This window comes from Populus euphratica, unplaced genomic scaffold (assembly GCF_000495115.2).
Source record: "Populus euphratica unplaced genomic scaffold, PopEup_1.0 scaffold43.1, whole genome shotgun sequence".
Taxonomy (NCBI): Eukaryota; Viridiplantae; Streptophyta; class Magnoliopsida; order Malpighiales; family Salicaceae; genus Populus; species Populus euphratica.
In genome coordinates this window covers 1,275,478-1,300,818 of record NW_011499889.1, presented here as the reverse complement: position 1 = coordinate 1,300,818, position 25,341 = coordinate 1,275,478, and the positions used below count along the sequence as shown (strand labels likewise).

Here is a 25,341-nt window from a genome sequence, read left to right as displayed (position 1 = left end):
TTCAAATCTCGAACCCCTACATCTTGAAAATAAAATTAAATCGGTACTATTTTAATTTTCACTTGCCTGTCACCTTTTATTTTTTATTTTATAATCTTTAATTTCTTATTGAAATTATTTTAGCATGAGTCACGAGATAACGAACGCATCAATATCCAACTCTACTTCTTTATCTTTCACAATCTTATTATCTCAAGTAAGTAAACTTCAATGCGATATATTCAAATAAACTTCAATGCGATATATTCAAATAGAAAAATAATAAAGAATCAGGCACCAAATTACAATTTTATCTTCTATAATTTTCTACAGGATCCGTTTATTGCCACGTGGATTGTTTGGAATGTGTCCCATCACCAGCGAATTAGGTTGATTTGGTGAATGCCTTAATTTAACTTTAATGTATCTTCTTCTCTTAATTCTCAAGCAATGAAGAGATTGTCGGCAGTGTAGTTGACACTTCACAGTAGTTTGGTCATGATTTTGATGAGATTTAATTCATATTATACTAAATTACATAAATAGAATTATTTTATTTTAAAAAATAATATAAATTATATATTAAAATCTATTTAATAACTTAAATCTTTATGTTAAAATAATTTTTTGATATAATATTAAAACTTTAATAACCAAACAATCACATATTTGAATTTTATTCTTTTAATTTATTTGATAAAAATTAAAAATTAAATAATTAAATTAATACAAATTTTAAATTCAGGTTATCACTAAAAAAAATTAAATAATTAAATTAATAAAAATTTTAAATTCAGGTTATCACTAAAAAAAATATATTAAAAATTAATATAAATTGTATCTTTATAGAATCTAAACTTTTCAATTAAGATAATTTTTTGATAAATATTAAAAAATAATATAAATTATATACTAAATCTTAATAAAAAAATTTAAATTTTTATATGAGTTTTTAAAATATAATTTATATTATATAATGAATTTTTAGTAAATATTAAAAAATTATCTAAATTATATTTTATACGGTTTTCAAAAATATAATTTATATTCTAAAATGTGTTTTTAATAATTATTAAAAAATAATATAAATTATATTTTATAATTTCAACGTATCAGAAGCTGCCAGATCGAGATTTCAATCTCTTACTGCCTTTTCCGTCACAAAAGAGTGATGTGAATCTCTTTCACTTCAGATGCCTTTTCCATCTCAAAAACGTGAAGTCTCCGGCGATTTGAAGTCGTTGTTTGACGATGATTAATGATTGATGATGTGATCATACATGGTGTCTGACCATATTTATTTATATTTTATTGTTTAAATACAGTAATGTTGAAGTAGATGTAGCAAATAATACAGGGAAAATGAAACTAGAAAAATATTAAAATGCATGAAGTTTATAACTATTTTTTATAAAATTTCTAAATCATAATATTATAATAGCTATCTTATTGTTATTGTTATTATTATTTGTATCTGTGATAGTTTAACTATAAAATATTTATATTATTTTATTTTATTATGAAGAAGTTATTAACTCTAAAGAAACTGTATATTAAATTTATAATAAAAAAAATTGACAATAATAGAATGTGGAAATGTAAAGGAAAATAATTTTAATATTTTATCTCGAAAAGAATGCTTCAAGCAAAAGAAGAATAGCATTGTTTATCAACATATTTATTTATTTTATTTAAAAACTAGTGAAAACAATTTCAAAAACATTAAAAAGGTCTTCTCCAAACTAAATACATATATTTTAGTTTTTGAATGAAAAAATATTATATTTTAACAGCAATTCATTTTTTAATTATTTTATAAAATTAAATTGTTTTTCTGCTTTTAAACAATTTCGCAACTTCTCTAACATTTCTAGTTTTTTAACGTGGGATCCGTCTGTAATTCATAGCCATCTTTTAGCTATCAAAAAGATTTGATTAGCTTTTTACCGTAAAACCAATCTCACCGTCAATTCTGAACGAGTACCAAAGCTGTGGATTCACTATTATTTTGACCATAGGATTAGTCAAATCCATCTCATCAGTTAAAAATACAAGTTTGACATCAATTCACTTTAGTTTTTTAATTGATTTGAAAAGGTTAAGTAGGATTAGATAAAAAAACAAAAGACTAGAGACTAAAAGCCTATTATGTTAGAATTATCATGTAATTATTTTTTAAAATATTTTTTATTTAAAAATATATTTAAATAATATTTTTTATTTTTTAAAATTTATTTTTGACATGACCACATATTATAAAAACATATTAAAAACATTTTGAAAAAAATAAAAAATAAACAGCAAAGTACAGATGGCAAAAAAATCATCCGGGGAACTAGGAAGGGACCATGATTAGTACAATTTAATCTCCAATTAAGTCAACTTTTTGGTAGCGTTTCTTGTCTGAAATTGTTTACAAGAAAATTGTTTTTCTATTGCCATGATTGCTTTGCATAAAAAAATTTATATAAGAAATATTAACTGAAATATTTTATAATCAATTTATATAATTAGTTTATTCATTAAAAATATTTTAAGCACGTGAAGTTTTATAAAATATGTTATTAAGTATAATTAACTCATATTTATATATCTATTTCAATCACTATAACTGCACTACACCACTCACTGCCACCACCTTGTCGCTTCTCTTCATTATCATTTATCATTGCTTAATAAATATTATAAAATTTGTTACACATAATATGGTTTACCTGCAAAATAAATGTTTCCTTATTATTTATTTCAAAATTTATATTTATTTAGGAAGAATATAAAATATTATCTTATATAAAAAATATACAGATCACGTGAAAAGATTTTAATATAACTAGTAAATAGATAATATATTTTTTGTTAAGTCCAGATCAATGAATCATCATCGCATCCTGTATTTTGTTTCGTTAAATTTTTTAAACCTTTAATGTAGAATCCAGGTCAGGTAAATAGTTTCTTTCGAAGACTTGATAAGCGCTGATGGTATAAATTATTACCAGCGATCGGAACCCGTGAGGGCGACGACACGTGACATGAGCCAAAACTAACACCGCTAGGAAAAGCACTATTCATGCAGCCTCGTGTGCTTTGTATACCGGAATAGTATAAAAATAGTATTGTTCATTTCAAAATAACAACAACATTTCTAAAATTTTATTATTATTATCCTTAAATTGATTGGTGATAGATTTTTTTTATTTTAAAAACACGGTGAAACAATCAAAATATTTTTTGAAGCAAAAATTTGTAAATTAGCATCACGAGATTTTTATTATTTTTATACTAATGTTTTATTTATTTTTTTATTGCTAGTATTTTATTTTTTTATTGCTAGTATGTGGGAGGATTGTTAATCCTTTTGAACGACATGTATAACGTCTTTCAATAGCTAAACATTGAATTTTCTCGTATCATTGAAAATGTTGCAGTGTTTTTTCTTTTTAGGATGGGTGTTACGGTGTGGGTTTGACAATGTGATATTAATAGCCTTTTTCTCTAATTTATTAATATATCAAATTTAATTTTTATTATTTTTAATTTTAATTTTTTTCATAGTATTTTTATAGAATTTTGATTTGTTTTTTATTTTATATTTCAATCATAATTTGTGATTTTTTTTATTTTTTTTTAATTTAGACATAATTCTTTTGATTTTCTATCATAATTTGTGATTTTTTAAATTTTTTTCAATTTAGACATAATTCTTTTGATTTTCTAGGCTCTTTATTCAATTGATTTTTCCTTTTCTTTTTACAATTCAATTATTTTTTATTTTTATTTCGATCTTGATCTTATTCTTTGAATTTTTGCCATTCTTTTGTTAAAATTATCCTTATTTTTATTTCAAAGTCAAGAATATTTCTATAACAAAGCGATGAACTTACAGTGTGTTTGGTATTATGATAATCTTTTGTGATTGTAGTTTTTAAAAAAATTGTTTTATAAAAATATTTTTAGTTGAGGTTAGTTTGATATTTATATATGTTTGATTAAAACTGTAGTTAAAAACAAGATTAAACAAAAAATAATTTAATGTGTTTAATTAATAGTGTCTTTTAAATTGAGATTATAATATATATATACAGTGCCTTTTAAATTGAGATTATAATATATATATATATATATTAATAGTTTTAAATTTAAATATTATAGATTTAACTACTACTATTATATCATAAAATAAAAAATATTGTATAAAAAATATTTTTTATTATTTTATTAAATTATTTACAATTTATTGCATATAAAATTAACTCAACAAGAACTACAATTTTCATAATTTTTTGAGCGTACAATAAAATGAAGTAAAATATTATTAAAAATAAAAATAAAAATATAATAAAAATAAATTTAATTTATTTTAAACTAATTTTTTTAAAAAAATATTATTCACGAACAACGCTAATGAATTAATATATTCATTACACCAGTTTGGTTTTTTAACCAAAAAAAAGCACTGTTCACGTATGAAATGTGTAGAGGAAGAAAAGAGAAGCCGATAACTGCTTTGAATTTAACTGTATTTTAAATACAATATTCAAAGAACCCATCAGAAATAAATTGCGTTTTAAATATTACTAAACAATTATTTTACCGTTGTTGCTTCAAAGATAAAAATAACCTCGCAAACAAATGGACTTTTAAAAATAAGAGAAATTAAATGATATTAAATAATTAAGCTGAAAATTACCTCAATAAAAAAACAAAAACAGAAATTAAGGTTTGATTGAGAAGGATCCGGAGATGATGAAGAAGAGGAATGAACCTATGGTGGTCGGGAGTTTAGGACTTGACTCTCTGAGGATTAGAGAAATGTTTTTTGCCCCCCGAGTGAAAACAACAGCAGCAGCAGATATAAGATATTGATTTTACAGAAACTCGAGCACCAGTCCAAACAAACAAAGATTAATTAGAGAATCATATCAATAAAATTTGATTAGACCCATTGAAGTCCCATCCAGATTATGGCCCATTAATAGACTGATCTAGAAGTCTACGTGTTCGTGGGTCTATTTCCTTTTATACCCTAAGGGCCCATAACCAGCCCATTATCTATTTCTCCTAACATCACCCCCGATATATTTACATTTCTAATCTCTTCCCTGATAAAAATAAATAAATAAAAACAAAATAATAAAACGTTAAAAATCAAATCGCCTCCTCTCCCTCTGCAACCCATACGAAATTAACCGTAAAATTACACTAGTCCACCCGAACTGCAGCACACACACTTAAATGGCAGCCTCTTCTCCGGTCATGAGCAATAACAGCTCCGACACCGGCCAAACCTCCATCTCCACCGCCGCCGGAGGCACTGTATCTTTCAGCGCACCACCGAAGACTCTCCGCGGCCTCAACAAACCCAAGTGTATCCAGTGTGGCAACGTTGCCCGCTCCAGGTACACATATGTACATGTGCACGCGCATATGTGTACTTTATAATGTTATACGATATCGTTTCGCTTTTGCAGTTAGGTATTGTTGGTTTCACCTTGGAATTACTTCAAAAATACAAATTGTAGTATTGAATTTAAGAGGTGAAAATTGTGTGGGTTATTTATGAAGATAGTTACTGGAACAAATGTGCATGTTAGGTGTCTAGCCCTAGCCTTAGTTGTATTGTATTGGTTGATATCGGTGAATCCTTTTGGGCGGCACTGGTCAATAGAGGAGTTAATTCACTTGGGGAGAAAAAGAATTGGTGATTTACTTTCTCTGTCGTCTTGAAAATTCATTATGTGAATGATTATCTGTCTGGGAATTTTAGCCATCTGTAGTGAAATTTTATACCCATTCTCGAGATTGTGATCTTTAACCATGGCGAGATTTTCCTAGGTGTATAGGTTAAAAAATGCTGTTATGTAGCTGTGAACCAGTTTAAGTGGGGTTCTCAACAGAGTATTTGGAGATAGGCTTACCTTTTTTTTGTGTCCTCGGGTATTGACTTTTAGGTTATACAAGGTTTGTCTGTACAGATTGCTATTCGAGGAGAGAAGTACATTTTTTACTTGCTTTCCAAGTCCAATGGAAAGTGATGACTCAATTTGGTATATAGAGATTCTGATGGTGTGTTGATCGGCTTATCTTTCAGTGTTTGATATATTGATTTGTATAGAGAGTCACGTAGTAAATGCCATTATTAGTGTTAGTGCTGATATTTAAAACCATGCATGCATAGTGGATTGGTTTGTGATTGTTGAAGAATGTACTCCAGTGTGCATAGGTGTTAGAGAAGTACATATTTATCATGATAATCACTTGCCTTTTATTATTGTGTAGATATCTTTAAAAAATTGACATCTTTTCCATTGTTTATACCTTTCATCAATGGAATTGTCTATGCAGGTGCCCTTATCAGTCATGCAAAAGCTGCTGCTCAAGAGCTCAAAATCCATGCCACATTCATGGTATACCAATTTTCTTCTGTAAATCATGCAAACAACTATTCTTTTGTGCTGCATGTTATTTTCCCAACATTGAGTTTACAATGAAGTTCTTGGAGGTTCCTTGTCTTACTATGGACAGAAGCAACTTATGGGACAAACTTAGTAACGATTCTTCATTAAAAAATTATTCTAAATCTGAGGATACTCCTTGGTTAGTATCTATCTTCATACGTTTTGTTATACATAGCTTGGAAGGAGTTTTTTTTGGAGATAAATGACAGTGTCAAGGCATACAACCATATTTTCTATTTAGCTAGTTAGGGAAGCGCTCTCATTCCACCATTTCTAATGTTATATCATGTCAAGCCATCCAAACTCATTTTCTTTTTAGCTAGTTAGGGAAATGCTCTCATTCCACCAGTGCTAATGTCATATCATCTGGGAAGTATGTTTTTCAAATGACTAAATGTTCATATATGGTACATGGTCATATTTGAGATTGCAATCAATATTCATTGATTTTTTGGGAGAATCCACTCTGGTAATCCTTGATCTTCAGATGTAACAATGATAATTTCTTCTCAGATTTTGCGCATTGATCAATTTATATGTAGACACATTGATGGGCCTTTTTTACTTCATATGCTTTCTTAAATTTGATTTGATAGTAGATATCTGAAGAAAAGGGTTTATCTTTGGTTTATCAGCATTTGGGGCTGAAGTGATAAGATGATCTAGTGTCACATATTTTACAGTAGGTTTAGCCCCTGACAGAATTTCCTCCCTGATGACGATGCATGAACAATTGATTTTCACCTGGCTACTTGGGTTGAGTTCAGTTGAATTTGGTATTGTAGTTTGGGACTGCCATCATTTCTTGGTTTGGAATATGTTGTGTGCTTCCATGTTCAATCACTTTATTCTAGAAAGATGGCAATGAAAGGTTGTCCATGGAAAAGAAACTATGCGATTTTCTTGCTTATGTTCCATTTGTGTTGGTTTAGGGTGTCTTTTTTGTCCGTGAGATAAAAAATACACTGATCAATAATCAATGCAACAAAGACTGGGCACCACTTATTGTAAACTAAATGCATAAAGGGCATTATCAATGTCCATTTACTCCCTAGTTCATCCGAACCAACACAAATTGAACATAAGAAAGAAAATCCCATTGATGAATGGTTCGGGCTTGTAAAGAACTTGACTAAGCTTAAGATTTAAAGGGGAAAGGTAGATGATACTTGAGAAATCAAGTTGCTGGCAAGTCCTAACAGAGTTTGATTTATTTTGGTGTGATGTAATCATGTAAATACCAAAGGAGTTTTAAGAAATCTGATATTGAGCTTTAGAATATAGAGGAATAAGACTGGCTGGTGGTGAAGTGAAAAATTGATACTGTAAAAGAGAAACTGTTGGTTGAGTTCAGGATATTACCCTATGAAATGTGGATACTCCAATACATGACATAAGGAGCCTGCCTATGGATATGAGTTGGGTACATTCTGAACCCTGTCTGAGAATTTCCCATAATTAGCAAATTAGTTTCTCATTCTTATTTTTTAAATTTTTTACTTTTGATATGAAGAGAAATTTAACTTGAAACACAAAGGATAAGAAAAAAAGGGGTCTTAGAGAAGATTGGCAAAATTCTGAGCTCAAGATTATCCTCAGTAGACTTGTAACTTGATTACTTTTAGGTTCTTAATTTAATGAAGGGGTTTGAGTGCATGATAATATATAGTTTTAAAGGGTAAGGAGACTATGTAATTAACATTTTGCTGATAGGTCTTGGTTGATGTTTTGGGAATGATTTTGGAGAGATTCTGTGTAGAATGTTCTGTTTTCATTTTTTGTTTCTAATATTTATTTTTATTACTGGAAGCTTCATTTGAATGTTTGAAGAGATGAGCTCTTTGACATGTTGTAACTTTATCATTTATCAACATGTCATATTCTGTTGCACCTCCTGCTTCCTTGGTTGGAAGTAACTGAATCAAAACAGGAGAAAATTAAAGAAGAGGGATTATAACTAAGAGAAGAAAGGAGAGAGTGTTTGAACTCTGGACACATTTCTTCCTAAATTAAAAGAGGTTGAATTTCCATCAATCAAAGTCTTGTAACTTTAAGATCACATGAAAACTTATGTCTTTTCACTGTTTAGATAGGGTGTAATGATCGCTTAGTTCAAAGCTATCAGATAAAAACCTAAAGGAATCACCTAAAGTTGATGAAAACTAAGACATATAGAGACCTACAAAAGCAAGTCATGTGAGTTAAAGTTATCTTTAGTAAACATGCTCAGTATTCCTTGAAAACTAAAAGATAAACGCTCAAAGGACCACCCTAAAGTTGAAGAAAATATGCCCAGGACATATAGAAACAACTGAATTATGCAAGCTATTATCATGCAGATAAAGTCATTTATTTCACCTAGCAACTCTGCTGCCACAGCTGATATAAGGATTCGTATAGCTCACTTCAGATTTATGTTTGAACTAATTATGCAAAGTCATGTTTCATGTGGACACAGGTTTAAAGTCCCAACTCCTAAGTTCCTATATTTGTGTGTGGGTGCATGTATATGTAGAATAGTAGCAAAAACTTAGATGCCAAGATTGGATGCATTGTCTCACAAATCGTAAGAACTTAAAAATGCAGATGCCACATGATTTTGATGGTGGGAAGAAAATTTTACCTAATAATTTCAGTATTGCAATTGTCTAAGAAATTTCACCTTCATGGTTGATGTATTATAAATTTAAATTTTAGTTTGCTACAGTCCATCTGTAAAGAATTAGTAAATTGTCTGCATGCCATTTGATTTTTGGTCTGTATTACATCCTAATTTTTTTAAATGCAGTTCTTAAAGCAAATGCAACATTTCCGGACAAGAGTCCAGCTTCAAGTGCCCCTCTCTTTGAGCAGCAGGTTAATGAAGCGCCTCCTGCAGTGTAAGTCAAATTCCTGTCTATAAGCAAGAAACTACCTTACATGATTCTTGTGTGTTGTTTACATCCTTGTTGATTCTTGTGTCGTGTTGTAACTTTGATGCTTGACAAAGTATTAAAATATCAAGCAAGAAACTACCTTACATGATAGTCAGATATTTTTACACCTGTAGATATCTATATTAATGATTTTTTAACTGAGGCAGGTCATAAAAATTGCCATGCGACTCAAAACAGGTATATGGGGCATATTTCTCTTAGTCATGTGAAATAGTGAATCATTTAATTCTCTGTGTTTTCCATTGAATTCCTTTGTTTCTTCAAAATTCACCTTGCTTTTCTAAGGTTCTTGTTTGCTAAATGCTCCCAAACGTTTCTTTTCTTTTCTTTTTTTCCTTTTTAACTTTTTTTGACTCGGTTGTCTGTACTCTGTATTGCTTACTTTCTTCGCTGTATCCTATTTCTGGTCTGGTTTCTTGTTTGTTTTGAACCATGGTTGTTTCTTTTCATTGGGATTTGTTTCAGGAGTTCGCATAGAGCTGCATCACTTCGGCAACTTTCTAGCAATTTTTCTCAATTCAACAATTTGCATTCCCCACTCCGCTCAAGAAAGCCATTGACCAGAAAGGTGCGTTATAATAAGGTTATGTTATATCTTGCTGATTGTGTTATATGTTGGTGCAAAAAGGTTTTTTTATTTTTATTTTTTTATCATTTTACCTGATCCAAAGTATCTATTTTAGGAAGCTGCGGCTATAAATGAATGGAGGTTTTCCAAATTGAAGGAATTCAGGGACAGAAACATTGAAGTGGAAAATGAAGCTTTTGATCGGTATATGCATAATATTAGCTTGCTGGAGGAGGTATTTTCTTTGAAATCTTTCCTAAAAGGCTTCACTGAGGACGAACCACTCTCTTCAAACTACGACCACGCTTCTGCAAAAGAGGACACTGAAGAAAAGATGGTTTCAGAGCAGAAGTTGAAGCTTAGGTCAAATCTGAGCAGGAGCGTGAATAACCGTAAGAGGTTACAGCAAATTGTTGATGTGGGGTTAAAGAAGCTTCAGAAACTTGAGTTGAATAATGGCAGTGTTAATAACCAAAAAGAACTTGATGAAGGGCCGGAGAGGGCAAAAAGTTTGCGGGCAGAGAGGGCCTCAGCTTTAAGTGATCTGATGGACAAGTTAAACAAAGCCCGCAATGAAGAGGACCTAAAATCTTGCTCGGAGACAAAGGCCCAACTGTATAGCCATCACGCTAGGTCTAGAACGGAAATCAAAGATTTTGAGGTATTGAGGGAGCAGACCGCCAAAAAAGACGTGGCACCCCAAAAAGAAATGGATTTTTTTTCACAAAAATTATTTAGAGCAGTGGAAATTGACCGCGAAGCTCTGACTAGCATAGATGCACACTTCTCGTCCCTCGAAAAGATAGAAGATCTGTGATGTGGTTAGGTCTTTATTAGAGGATAGTGATGAGGTTAGTCTAGAAGATTGAAGGTTTCAAATTTATGCTTTAATACTGATCTACTCTGGTGGCCTGAACTTCTCATTTAGTTTTGTCCATTCTTGGATGTCATCGTTGTGTGAAAATTATTCCCAGTTGATATGGCAATTAGTAAAATCCATGTTGCACAGATGATTTGCCTGTTTTTGGATCGATCTTAAAAATAAATTTTAAAAAATAAAAAAAAATACTATTTTAAAGTCAAAAGCAACTGGAAAGGTTAAAAAGGAGCAGGCCCCGAAGCTGTTTGGTCAGGGGATAGGAAAGATGATTTAGAGCTGGGCTGCGCTTCATATTTGGATTTGGACCCAGTGTGCTACAGCAGGACCAGCTGTAAAGAATGAAACGCAGCTCCAGTATTTAAGATGACTGGTCAAAAAATGGTTTGAAATACTCAAATAATAATAATAAAAAAAGTTGAAAAACTAAATTTAGGCTAACCCAAAACTTAGGGATAATTTTGAGTAATATAGCATTCGTACATATAGACATGAAATCTGAAGGGAAACTGGGTCGATGGCCAGCAATATTTCTTCTTTAGCAAGATATTTTCAAAGCAGCAGTTTTGTATGATCTAGCAGTACTAGCGGTTGATCTCTCTCGTCTTCTTTACCTCTTGATCTCAAGAAATCTTAATTTGGAATACGTGGTTTTCAAATGATATCATATGCCAAAAGCTCTAACAAAAAAATATTGCTTTTCTCCTGGGTCATAATTTAGGGTTTGTTTGGGTGGAGCTCTCTTCAATGAATTGAATTTGTGGAGTCCTGTTCTTGAGAGAATCTGATGGTTCAACCTCTTGTTTTGATTTGAAAACATTACAGTGGAACCCACCAAAGACAGAAAAAAATGGCCTGGAGAGAAAAATAAAATAAAAAATTCCACAGCTATGGTCTAATCTGATATCTATAATTATATATGGAACAAGTGAGCAATCCCTTGTTGAATTATTTATCTTTGAATCAAAGTCATATTGGTTTTGCAGAGAACGAATCCTGAAGAGGTGGCTTTCTAAAGGAACGTGCCATAATGACAAAGAAATCCCAACTTTCTGAGATTTCCCTCAAAGGTCTTCTTCGAGCCATTAAATCTTGTTGGTTTCTTAATGGGTTTTGCTTTTTTTTTCTAGCCTTTATTCTCCTATATACACTTCTCAACTCACAACCACCTTTCTTGGTGGATATCTCCTGATCATTTTCCCTTGAAATAAGGGTGTCATTGCTTTCATTTTCTAAGGCTATACTCATCTCAACATCACTTTTTCAAGGACCTTTAATTTGTGTTTTTATCAACCCCATTATCATGGCAGCCAGTTGATCTTAATCATGATTCTTCTTGATCGATTTTTGGTTCTTTGTAGACTAAATTATTAGCTCGCCAATAAAAGAAAAGGAAAATGGAGTAAATGACTTTTGGCAATGACAATAATGCAAGAGAGAAATCCATTTCCAAGCTTTAAAAGTTGTTCCCTTGTGACATAAAATGCCACTACTAAGTGGGGAATTCTCAATGGATAATCCACCTTTAGGATGAAAGCGAGATATATTTGCCCCCCTCAAGCTTCAGCTTGAGCTCTCAAGACCCAACTTGGCAGAGTCCCTGTCAGCAATTGTTGTTTTTTTTAACAACGCCTGGATCTGTGGCATATACAAGCAAAAATCAAATCCTTCAACTATGTCCCATTTCCTGGAGTTCCATTTCCACATGCTTTCCATCTGGACCTTTCTTGATTCACAGATCATGAAAGACGCACCGTAATAATTATGTTTTTGATACAGGATTAATTAAACAGACTAAAGCTATAAGAATATCACATGTAATGGTCATTTCCTAACACCTTGATTGTTTGGATTAAAAAAAGAGTAGATCCCTGGTGGCTGTCAAGAAAGCTCAGATCGGCAAGGCAGCATCATTTTCTGTGATGTTCCGTTATATATATATATATATTCCTCTTTTTAAAAAAGTCTTCCCCATGTGTATGTGCAGCCAAGAATCATGGTTTCTCTATAATTGTGTATTTCGGTACTGTTCGAGCTGTGATTGATGCCCTTCCATTTCAACCATATATGCATGCCACTTAAAAGCTTTCACGATGGTCTTGTTCTGCTTGTCAAGTCTCACAGTTGCAGAGGACCACATGGTTTCGGCACGCTACTCCAAACCCTGTAATAATTACATATAACCAGGTCCACCCATCTTGTTTGATTCCCAGGTTAGGTTAATGCTTGGTTAAAAAATAAGGAAGCCTTCCCTAATACTCTCTCTCTCGGGTGTGAGTGACGGTGACTTTGCCCCTCGATTTGAAATACAAGTGCTCGGACGTAGGCACAGCTCTTGATTAATTTACCCACCATGACAGTGACAAAATATACAGCGACCCATCAATTAGGTTAAGTTAGATAGGCAAACTAACCCGAGGACATGATCCAAATGAAAGAAAATAATGCTGAAAGATTAGAGCGTGCATGGTCCCTACAGGGGCTTGAAAACTCCCCCAAGTAGCTGCTGCTGCAACCTGTCCCTGCCGAGCCATCGACCATACATGTATTCCAAGGGAAGTGGCTTCCCCTTGTGCCCAACGGTTCAAGATATCTTTAATTAATTGAATATTAATGCGTAATTGATGAGGTGAAAATTGGGGTTTGTGGGATTAAGTCAAGAGAGGCAGGTGACAGACAATCCACGCCACATGACACGTTGCGACAGTACACACTTAATTTTCCGTGATGAATGATTCATGGAGACCATTCCAAGCAAGAAATTCCAAACCCTAATCAAGCTTTCGAGAGGTAACCTCCCAGCCAAGTATGTTAATTTCTCAATTCCATTAGACCACGATTGTATGATGATCATGATATATGCCTCAAACAATAATAATATATGGCTGGTGAAGTCCAAGTCTTGCTGCTTGATTGTCTCCACACTTAGATTTTTATTTGGAGGGGGTTTCTTGACATGTTTATTTTAATTAAAGCAACAGGGTAACGACAGGAATATAAACCCCTCGATCGACCGAGAGCTTCTTCACCTCCACAAAAGCAATAAACCCCTCGATTGACCGAGAAAGGAGATGTTAATTAAATGGTATGATTTTATTCAAAACCACTCCTTAAGAGCTCATCATCACCTAGTGGTTTTCAAAATGCGTTATAGTTCTCTCTCTCTCTTAATCTTAGTTTTAAACAAAGTTTAGACTTGTGTAAACCGATGAAGGACCTGCATAATTTTTAATATTCAGTCCCAAATGATTCACTAAAATCAATCACTTTTGGATCCAAATATACATATTATCCTGAATATACACGATTGAAGAGAGCAATATTTGCATTGAAATAAAAGTTTTTTGTATGTATATATATATACATTTTGAATAATTAATAGCCGAGAGCAATGACACGTGAACATGCATCTGGGTTAAGGATTTGGAAAGGTTGTAGCATCTTCTTCGAATAATCATATAATATACCGCAAATTAAACGTGCATTAATTAATATGTACATATATGCATGTAAATACATTGGCTCCTCTTTTACCCCTTCGTTTCTTTCTTCCCGTCCTCCCTTTCCCTTTCTTTTTTTTCCTCCTTGTTCTTGATAGATTCACATTTCATTCATAATAATTTACTCTGAGACTTTATTTTAGAACAAAGTCATGCTATAATCTACCCGTTGATTAATTTGAAAACCTAGCTAGAGGTGGCTAGCTGTTTCCACTAGTTAGAAATTAATGAATTGGCCGACGCAAATATTTGATTGTGATCAATTCAAGAATGCCGTTGATTAATGGGGCTTCTAAATACTCTTCCATTTAGATTAACTCTTTAAAATTAGACTTCTCAGACACCTAGCTCCAAATAAGCAGTTAATTTTGGTATAACTAATCTGGCTAGCTAAATTTTTGATTTGTTTTTCAAGGATTCATCATGGTCACATGTGTTGTTGCCTTGTGTGGAACTCCCTCCGAGGGTCATTGCTCATGTATTCGGTCAATGTGTCCAGCTCTTGATATGCAAGGACAAAAACACATATGCCAAAAAGAGAAAAGTGGACATTTTTGATTTGTTATTATCATTAATAATATCTTGTTTTGTTTTTTAGATCATGAGATCCTTCCTTGTTTGTGTTAATTAGAAGTGCGCCCGCGCACTTATATATATATATATATATATATATATGGGCACTAAAAAAGAACGGCCAAGAAGGCTTTGACCTCATACAGCTTTAATAAGAAACAAAAATATGGTTGAGGTAATGTTTTGCATTTCATTTTAAAGTGTTTTTTTTATAAATATATTAAAATAATATATATTTTTACTTTTAAAATTTATTTTCAACTATATCAAAAAATAAAAAAATATCAAAAAATAATTAATTTAAAATAAAAAATTAATTTTTTTTAAAACATTATCACACCACTAAAAAACAAACGGGCTATTAGTTTATTCTCTAATCCAAATCACTAGTATTGAATTTCTTTTAAAAAAAGAAAAAAGAGGCAATGTTATGCTTTGCAACCAAGTAAACCTAATCTTGTAATGGGTTGTTGACATGAATCATGATCATTAAGGAGTAATATAAACAAGGCCTAATCCACCATAACAAAGCCAAAAAACCGCACATCAACTAAGCAAAAGGCATGAAAAAGAAAAGAAGAGAAAAGGTATAGCTAGAGAGAGAGAGAGAGAGAGAGAAAGTATAGCTAGAGAGAGAGAGAGAGAGAATGGGTGGTGATAGGATTAACATCAAAATATATAAGCATGTTACTTTACCTTACCTGTCTAAAGTAGAGGGTGGGCAAAGCGATATATCGATCCAAATGTACTAGATTTTGTACCAACACCTTGTCCTGCATGTGTCGCAAGTCACATGTCCATAGCACATGACATGCTTGATTTTAATTGCCACCTCACCTATTTTATAGTTGCTGTAAGAGATTTGCAATCCTTAAGATGCCTTCGATTGAGCACATAATTGGGCCCCTTTTCGTAGGACGCTAAGCAAAATATTATTTCACCAATATTTAGTGCCCTTTTTATTTTTTATTTTTTTATGTTACGAGTCGTATTTATCTTTCCCCTCTGGAAGCAGAGGGGGTAAACCAAAGATAAAAACCAATGGCATAAGAATTCTAAGAAAAAAAACATAATTATAAAGAGGAGGGATGGATATATGTGGTTCGAAAGGTGATTTTTAATTTTGTGAAGGAAAAATAAATAGATCTAATGGTAAATATATATTATGAACCTCCTTATGGTTTTTATTCACTTAATCAAAACTAGATTGATTCATATTAAATCTAAATCTTTCTATATATATATGTAATTGATCGGGAACTATTTATCGTGAATGACACTATATGAGTTTGTCACTTCTATATTAAAGAACTTGCAAGGAATTCACAATTGAAGGATGGAAGAACTTGAAATCAGGAAAAGTTGAAGTTCTCATTGCTTTGCACGATCATATACCTACTGTTCAAAGCAAAAATAAATAAATAAGAAAAATAAAAATTCATGCGCAGCTAACTTCTAATTACCTCATTAAATGACTCCTGACATGATCGCCATTTACTTGATAAATAATAAAGCTCTTATGAAAGTCGAACATGGTAGGAAATCGCAGATATTGATTGGTACAATAATATAGCTAGCTAGTTTCAAATCATCAATTTTGCTGACCTTCCCCTCGATGATGATTATTATTGCTGTCGTCGTCGTCGTCAATTTCATTATTAATTTCAGGTCCAAACAGAAACCGGGGCATCAATTACAAGAAAGAATCCTGATGGGAATTTTCTTTAATTAAAACTTGGCTCTAATGTCAATTTGGATACTTTAGAAATGGATCCAGTCTTCAAAGGAGGGCACGAGAACGCGAAGATGCTTATAATGCATGTGATGGGAAGTCGAGGAAAAACCTCTTTGGGAGCTTAGGGAAGTTCGAAGCGTCAGAACCCATTTACAAATCATCAGCAAGCATGAAATAAGCTAGATTGAAAAGAGATTCTATAATGCCAGTCCTTTTCCTTTTATTTTCCATCATTTCTTCTTACCAAGGTATAGTGAAAGGAAGAATGCAAGAGTGACATCAGGAGGTGATTTGAAATGGGGATACGTGCCAAACTAAATATGGTAGATGGATAGGAAGAAAGAAGCATAAATAATGGAGCATGCATGTAGGAGAGGTCATCACTCAACAGGGCAACAAAGCGACGTGGAGGCAAAGGAAAGAAACACTGACAACATGTATATGCTTTGAGAGATGGAAAGAGAGCTGAGGTGGGGTGGAGCTGTACTAAGAGATAGGACTTTCTTAATTTGATATAGTAATAGTTCGTCTTCTAATTTAACTTAATAATAATGTCGGTTGAGCACTTGGAGCGGTAATTCGTGTGCGAGGAGGGATTATTGGTATATATCTTCGAAGATCATAAAACAAATATACGGAAGAAAACATCTGATCCAAAAGCTTATATGCCCATTTCCCCTTTATTCATGATATCACAGTGAATCTATCTTTTGTCTGAAGTTTCTCCACTCTTATAGGTGTAGAATTAAAGTTAAAAGTCCAAGTTTTTCCCCTCTCGCTGTAAAAAATATGGCACCAATTAGCCTCTTTCCATCCTCTTCATGATCAGTATCAATGACAAATAATAATAATAAAAATCCAGTGTCGCAGAATTTCTTATTCCTTGCAAATGAAGTTTCTTTTGCTGTTGAAGTCCATGAAAGACGTTGATTACATAATTGAGGTTTCCATGTTCTGTCCTGCAAGCAGAAAGCTAATCAAAACATGTTGATCACATAACACACACACACACACACACACACAGAGGCTATGACTATAGCTGGAAAACTCCCGAAATAAACTTTATCTAGCTATATGATCATTGGGAAATATAACAGAGACATCTTTGAGAATTCACTAGAAAGATAACGAGGTTTCTAGGTAATCACTAGATACAAAATTATTTGACAAAAGAAAAAGGAAAAAAAAAGAAAAAAGAGGATATATAAGACCAATATATATTTCAACATTTCCTTTGGGCGTGAGCAAAGTGTATGACTCATGGCGGCTGGCTAGCACGAATGCCTGGATCATGCATGAAAGGATGAGCCATGCCAAGCCACTACAATGTATCACTTAATTCTGTTTCAAGGGCGACCCATTTGGTTGACATTCATTTCATTTTATTTCTTGGCTAGGAATGTGGTAGTGCACCAAATGGCTAGCTAGCACTACGCAATAGACTGTTTTTTTATATATATTATTTTTTGGCTGATGCAAGAAGACTAGACCTCTACTAATTAACAAATCTGATCTATGCCTGCCTTAGATATTTTTAAAGCGAAATTGCGTATCATCCATAATTCCTTAAGCTGGGATACTTTGATTAGTCAAAATTAATATGGGCCGGGATCACAATTGATTGAAAACGAAACGGCTAATTCATGAGAATCATAATGCTTTTGAACTCTTTCTTGAACAGTATATAGAGAAGTTGGACCCTTTCTCTTTTGCGTAACAATTTTAAAAGAAATTAAAAGAAAAGGTATTTCGATGCGAGGAAAAACGCCACATGGCATATGTGATATTTACTCGGATTCTAATCAATTATACGTGTCAATAAGTTTTTTACTTTTTAATAGTAGGTGGCTGGATAAGTTTAAACGATACTTTAATTAATTTTTTAAAATTCTGTAAATTTTTAGTAATTTTAAAATTTATAACATTAAAATTAATAATTTTTAAAAAATAAATTAATAATCTAACCAGTTAAATTATACCCTCAAAATTATACATCAAATAGTTTAATACATGAGGGTGGAGTGGGGGTGAGTAAGTGGAGACTCAAATCTCATCGCATCAATAAGTAATGCCGTTTTTCTTTAGAGAAAAGAAAATGACCGCAACCAAACATGGCAGCGCACTCCATCAGAAAATGACCTAACCTACACGAAAACAATATTAACCGAGCTTCGAATCGAACAAGAATTAATGGGAGAATGCCTAACCAGCCGAAGGAGACCTCCACAGCAGCATGCTAGCTTGGGAAAATTAAGGGATTGAAATAAGAACTTGTGAAAATGAAGATATGTGAACTAGTTAGCTGACTTATTCCAAATCCATCCATAAGAATCGGTCACTTTATTCCAACTTAAACTTTATGCAACAATTTTTTAATTTCACGATTTCACATTCAACTGCTAGAAAAGAAAACAGGAGAGCGTGCGTGACTTGTGTGTTTCTTTGGTTCTTTCTTCTTTGTTGCTGCAAGAATATATTACTTGCTCTGTCTATATGTTTGATTATTGCTTGCATGTATTTGCGTGTGTCTGACGCCTGAATGTTATTAATGCGCCTCGTTTTCCTAGGCTTGGCGAGAGAGAGAGTGAGAGGGGGAGAGAGAGAGAGGAGATACTGTGTTTGTGCATTAATCAATATTCACAGTTTCTCGCGTCTCAAAGTCTCAGCTTACCATAGCATTATTGCTCCAATAGAACTACATTATACAAGCTGCCCTTCACTCTGTCCACCTTAACAAGCGGCTGATAAGTGAGAATCTAAATCCTCCGTGTCCCTCGAAATCTAAAAGAAAAAATTGCATTTTTTCAAATTATATTTAACTTAATTATAATACACCATATAATAATTTTTCAACACTACATCCATAGTTAAGATTTTAGATTTGCTATATATATTTTCCTAAAAAAAATTAGATATGTAGGTCATCTTAATGTTAATGTCTTCATCGTGTAGAAATGTAGCTAATACAATATTGGGAGTTAAAAAGTTATCATTTGGTTATTTTATTTAGAATTATTAAAAGTACTGAGTATACTGAATTTATAAAAAAATTTAAATATAAAGGATTGATCATTATTAGAAAATATATTTAAAACTTCAAGTGTACTTTACCTCAGATAAGTTATATTGTGTGATTTATATATGATTTCAAGGTTTTGATATATTCTTAATTAATTATCTGTTTATGAGTCAGAATAAAATATCTTCATCGTGTAGAGATGTAGCTAATACAATGTTGGGAGTTAAAAAGTTATTATTTGGTTATTTTGTTTAGAATTATTAGAAGTACTGAGTGTACTGAATTTATAAGAAATTTATTGATTATGATTAGAGAATATATTTAAAACTTCAAGTGTATTTTATCTGAGATAAGTTACATTGTGTGATTTATATATGATTTCAAGATTTTGATATATTCTTAACTAATTATCTGTTTATGAGTCAGAATAAAAATTTACTCCTATAAATAAATTTGATATTTTAAATTTAATATGGGCTCATGTGCCCAAATAAATTTTTATAGGAAGGTTTATATAAGTATCTTAATAGGGTTCACATATCAAAAGGTTTCTCCATAACTTGTATATTATTGTAAAAATTACTCCCAATTAAAATTGATAAAGATCTCAATAATCCTGAAATTTTTTTTGTTAACTCCTGATATATAAATATTACTTTATTTATAGGTTTATCATTTATACTAGGATGTTGATCACTAATTTTCATGAATTGAAATTTTTAGGATTATTAAAATATTAACCAAATCCACAAAGAATTTTACAAACTTGATGTAAATAAATAAATAAATAACGCAATGAAAAATCAATATAGTTATTTTTTAAAACCATGCTAAAATAAGTATTTGTCTTGATTTTGACTTGTTCGTGTCAACCCGAAAGCACTGGTTTGGCCATTAATTGAATTGAAAACCAAGAATCCAAAATTAAACCAAAATGGAGATTTAAACTGAAATAATCAAAATTAAGAAAAACATAAAAAATATAAAATTTTCTAACAAAAATATATCAAACATCAAGGAAAACAAAAAACACGAAGAATAATGGAGAACATTTAAACTCAAACTCAACAATATAAACATTAAATCAAACTGGATATCAAGCAATAAAATACAAGGTTTTGTTCACAATCAAGCATATATCAAGAATCAAGTATCAATTTTCTTCGATTATTATTCAAACATCATGATTTTTGTTAAAAATAAGTTTCAATTCAAAATCAAAATACTAAGATTAAAACTCATAAGAACATGTTATTGATACTTGAAAGCCGTAGATTATTTACTAATTATGATATAAGAACTTACATAAGCCAGAATCAAATGAAAATGACATTGGTTTTGGTTTCGAGAATGATGGTTTTGACTAGATGATTTTTTTATACAAAGACATGCATTTCTCACTTTCTGATCTTCGATGAAAGATTTATGGTCCTTAATAACAACCTTCTAGGAGTTTCTAAGTTTGAACACATGAAAAATTTGGGTGGTTTTTGTGCAAATCAATATCTAAGTTAAGGCTAGCTGAGTTGGCCACTTTCGAGATTTCGCTGAAGCAACTCCAATATAAACATCATTGGAGACTACTTGAACTTAGTAAAAAAGATGCACATATTTTATTTAAATCCATCTTTGTTTAATTTTGAGGTTTGTAGGTTTATATTTATTCATTTAAAGGTGTCAATTCGATTAGTTTGGAATCTGAAAAGATAGTGATTATTGATTAAAGACAAGATGTTGGAGATTTCTGTGAAAGAATTGAGAGCTAAACATCCAATTTCATGGAAATAAGGTTGTAAAGTGATTTTTTTTATTTGCAAAAAACCCCTTGCCATTTAAAGGTTTAGAACCTGACAATGAGCTATTTAAAGATGCCAACCTAATCTTCCAAAATTACAAATGAAGGAGATAAATAATGGGTGAACAATGCGTCGTCTAGGTTAAACCCTTAGATATTAGAGTTTCTAATTTGAGATTTGGCATGTTTCATTTTAGTCCCTATTCTTCCTATTACTTTTAATTGCACTGTAATTGCCTCTCAAACTTTTAATTTTATGCAATTTCACCAATGCCAAACTTAATCACCAACCCTAAAGTTTAGCATCATTTCTATATTGATCTCTGGTTTTTAGACCTTTAATTGGTCATCAAACTTTTATTTGTTTTTAATTTGACCCTAGATTTGGTCAATTTCAGTCCTAAAGCCTTGTGCCTTTTATGATTTGGTTCTTGATTTTTAATTTCTTCAATCAAACTCCTAATTGGTTATCAAATTTTAATTTTTTTCACAATTAAACCTTTGATTTGACCACTTAAACTTTTCAAAGTTTAATTTCAGTCCCCAAACTTTAATTTCATCTAATTAACACCTAAATTGACTTTAAAAAACTAATTTTTCTTGCAATTATCATAAATTAATTATACTCAATAAAATTAATTAAGCCTTAAAAATCCTTATTGAGTCCTTACTCATCCAAATTATATTTATTTACCTCAAATAAAAATATTTACACCAAATGTGTCTTTTGTCATAAGAATTGGGTCGCTAGTTTTGTCAATTTGATACATCCTAGTCCTCTAACTTTTTCATTTTTTATTTTGGTCATTCACCACAAACTTGGGTATTTTTTTAAGTTTTATTTATGTGTATTCTCTTGTATTTCTAGATTTTTTATTTATTTTTTTCTTGATTTTCTATGAGGTCAAAACGAGATAACAACATAATATATTTTTTTACATAAAAAACTTAAAATATAAATAAAAAGATTTATATAAGTATCTAATTAAATAAATTAATAAGTGTGCACACGGGGTCCGAGGGGGTCTTCTAATTCTGCTAGTTAAAAACGTTGACATGTTGTTAATTGAACTGGATAAATTGACATGATTTTGAAAGGAAAAACAAGATTATTAGAATGATGGGAAGAAATCGGTATTTGTAGCATGCATGTATACTCAATACCGTCAAGAAAGGTATAGTTTTTAGGGTTTCTGTGATGCCTTGAATTTAGGGACTGGGCATATACATATCGTGGCAACTTGATTACTACTGATGCTGCATAATTGAAGGAACCTCACTTTATATAGTTTCACATATAGCGCTCATGTTATTTCTCGATGATGTGCATGTATATTAGCCCCGGATTCCCGACTTAATCTTAGGAATGTTGACGGTTTTGGTTTTACAACTTGACATGTAATGAAATAATATTCTGGCGAATATTAGAATTTCGAATAACTTCTTTTGGGTGTCAAGTGATAGCTTCGCCTGAATCGATGATCACCGGACGAGGGTAAGTTAAGAGGACGAGATTAATTTTTCTATGTAATTAACTTATGGGCTTTCGTCAACGCGAAATTAAGCTATACATATCTGCAGAATCTTAACTTGCAAGGGGTGATTTCGATTAATAATTTTCTTAAATTTTTTGGTAAATTAATGAAGCTGTATGGAAAAGTGTGTAGGAGATTAACGGAGAAAACCCAGGCGCCGGTGAAAGAATCAATATGTTCATTCTTTGATATTTAGGCGCGAGGAATTAATTAGTGGCTCTAATTGCAGTTTTAATTAATTAGTGTCAGCTTTGTTATCGAGAAGCACCCAATATACATATGCAATGACGATGGAAAAATTGTGTTGTATCTCTTGTTAAGAATTGACAAGGACGTAGGAGTAATAGTATAAGCAAATTCCAAATTGTTTATATGAGTAAAAGTTAGGGGGACGAATAAGATGGAAAAAAATGCTTAACTATTCTGAGAAAAAATTAAAAAAAAATCAAGAATCAAATTGAGAATTTTCAAGATTTCAGGATGCTGCAAGCTTCTCTTGTTTGCATCGAAGTCGATCGATATACGTACATAGTGCCAATCAACAACAAGCGTGACAAAAGAAATGCCAGCCCCTGTCCTGATTCCACCTCCTCATCAATCAATCCAACCCCATCAATAAAATTCGACTATTATAAAAAAAAATCAACCCAACCCATCTATATCTAAGCTACATGGTCCCCATGATCCATGGAAAATTCTCAAGAGATCTAGCACATACACGGAATATTTATGCACATAAAGAATACAGTGACTCCTTGTACAGACCGGCATTTTTTCCTTGTGCAGGTGTGGAAGGGGCTAGCTGAAATATTGGTGTTAGTTCGTGCCTCGCGCTCCCCTCTCCGGTGGCTACAAATGAAAAAGCCGCCACAGTCCGTTCGTCATTGTTTGCTATAATTATTTGTTTGCCAAGAAAGCATAATTACAAAGAGGAGAATAATTGTTTTTTTTTTTTGCTAACTTCAAATGCTATATGCTTACCGAACCTAGTTATCCTTAATGAAGGTTTGGGTTTAGGGGGCCGACCATAATTAAATTTGAAATTGCTCGCGAGGAGGCCATCAATTTCAGTAATGTATGCCAGCCACTGTATTATATTTTATTTCACGTCATGTTCAAAATTTAAGATAAGCTTGAATTCCGATGCATGTTAATTAATTTCGTTTGAAAGGTCCATAGAATATTCTTCAATATCTGACATAGGTTTACAATTGGAGATTTACATAAACTTTAAATTTTCGATTCACATGCATTTGGGGCAGTGCTTTCTTTGACTGGTGTAACAAGTGAATGATAATTTTATATCTCGAAGAACTATATATTTCAGATTATAAGTTTATTAGGATATAATGATGATTTTATATGATGATATATATACATCCCTAGCTAGCATAAAATCACGCATTTTTAGGTATATGTATTTAGCTGTTAATTCGATCAAACAAAAACTAATTTCAGTAATGCATGCCATTTTTAGATTCTCGATTTCGAATATTGAACACCTTTTTTTCTCGGAACAGCGAATAAATCAACTGATCATTAATTATATCTTTTTATAATAAATAGACAAAGCCATCTTCGCCTCTCTTTTTTCGGCCTATATTTATAATGGAGGTTGAAGACCTTGAGGAGCAAGATATTGCAATATTAACTCTCGCGTTCTTCTTCAAGTCAGTCTCGAGAATGGCAAAACTGCCTGCCAGCAATTTCTTATGCAGAGTGCAGGCATTCTTTGACCCGAGGCCACTCTACTGTTGGACAACACGTTTGATCATGCTTTTTACCATACATCACGTCGCTTCAATTTTTTCACTTCTGAAAATCAGCCTGTACTGCTACAGGAAGTATTACGAGTGCGCGGCCATGACTTTAAGCGTGACTAAGAAGAATTAATTAAACCATCAAAATATGATAAAATTAGAGACAGATTTTTCTATCAAGAGAAGACTCAAACCCAAAACCTAATTATATAGGAGCAGAGCTGTAACAAAATAAAGATATAAATTTAAAATAAAAGTATTTTGAATATAAATAACTATTTTTTTAATTAAGCAATGAGAAAACATTGCAAGAATGCACATAAATTTAAAGTAAATATATATCATCAAAGATAATTGTGTGCGTAGCTCTGTGTCGACAAAGAAGAAATATGAAGATCTAAAATTAAGTGAAACAATCAATATTATCTCCTTCCCATAGTTTGTCTAAGATATGCAAACTTTAACTTAATTCTGAAATTAAAAATGAAGTTTACAATTAATTAATCTGTAGTGTAGTATTCCAACAGTACTAAATATAAGAGAAATATTCTTAAAATCAGAAAATAAGTTCAAAATTTATTGTTTCAGGCCCCCGAACAACACAACGGG

At 31.8% G+C, this 25,341-nt stretch overlaps 1 protein-coding gene across 1 annotated transcript; it reads left to right on the top strand.

Moving 5' to 3' along the window:
* Nucleotides 1-5,082: 5,082 nt before the first annotated feature.
* On the top strand, nt 5,083-10,948 carry LOC105130965 (uncharacterized). The gene is made up of 5 exons (XM_011033703.1): nt 5,083-5,375; nt 6,322-6,383; nt 9,223-9,313; nt 9,836-9,938; nt 10,054-10,948. The coding sequence occupies exons 1-5, from the start codon at nt 5,212-5,214 to the stop codon at nt 10,753-10,755; spliced, it is 1,122 nt and encodes a 373-aa protein (XP_011032005.1). The 5' UTR covers nt 5,083-5,211; the 3' UTR covers nt 10,756-10,948.
* Nucleotides 10,949-25,341: the final 14,393 nt, after the last annotated feature.

What these genes read in the sequence shown, in the direction of transcription:
- LOC105130965 (XM_011033703.1), top strand. Translation starts at nt 5,212, where the DNA reads ATGGCAGCCTCTTCTCCGGTCATGAGCAATAACAGCTCCGACACCGGC. An exon ending in AATGAAGCGCCTCCTGCAGT is followed by an intron (nt 9,314 to 9,835) that starts GTAAGTCAAATT and finishes GATTTGTTTCAG; the next exon opens with GAGTTCGCATAGAGCTGCAT. An exon ending in GAAAGCCATTGACCAGAAAG is followed by an intron (nt 9,939 to 10,053) that starts GTGCGTTATAAT and finishes TATCTATTTTAG; the next exon opens with GAAGCTGCGGCTATAAATGA.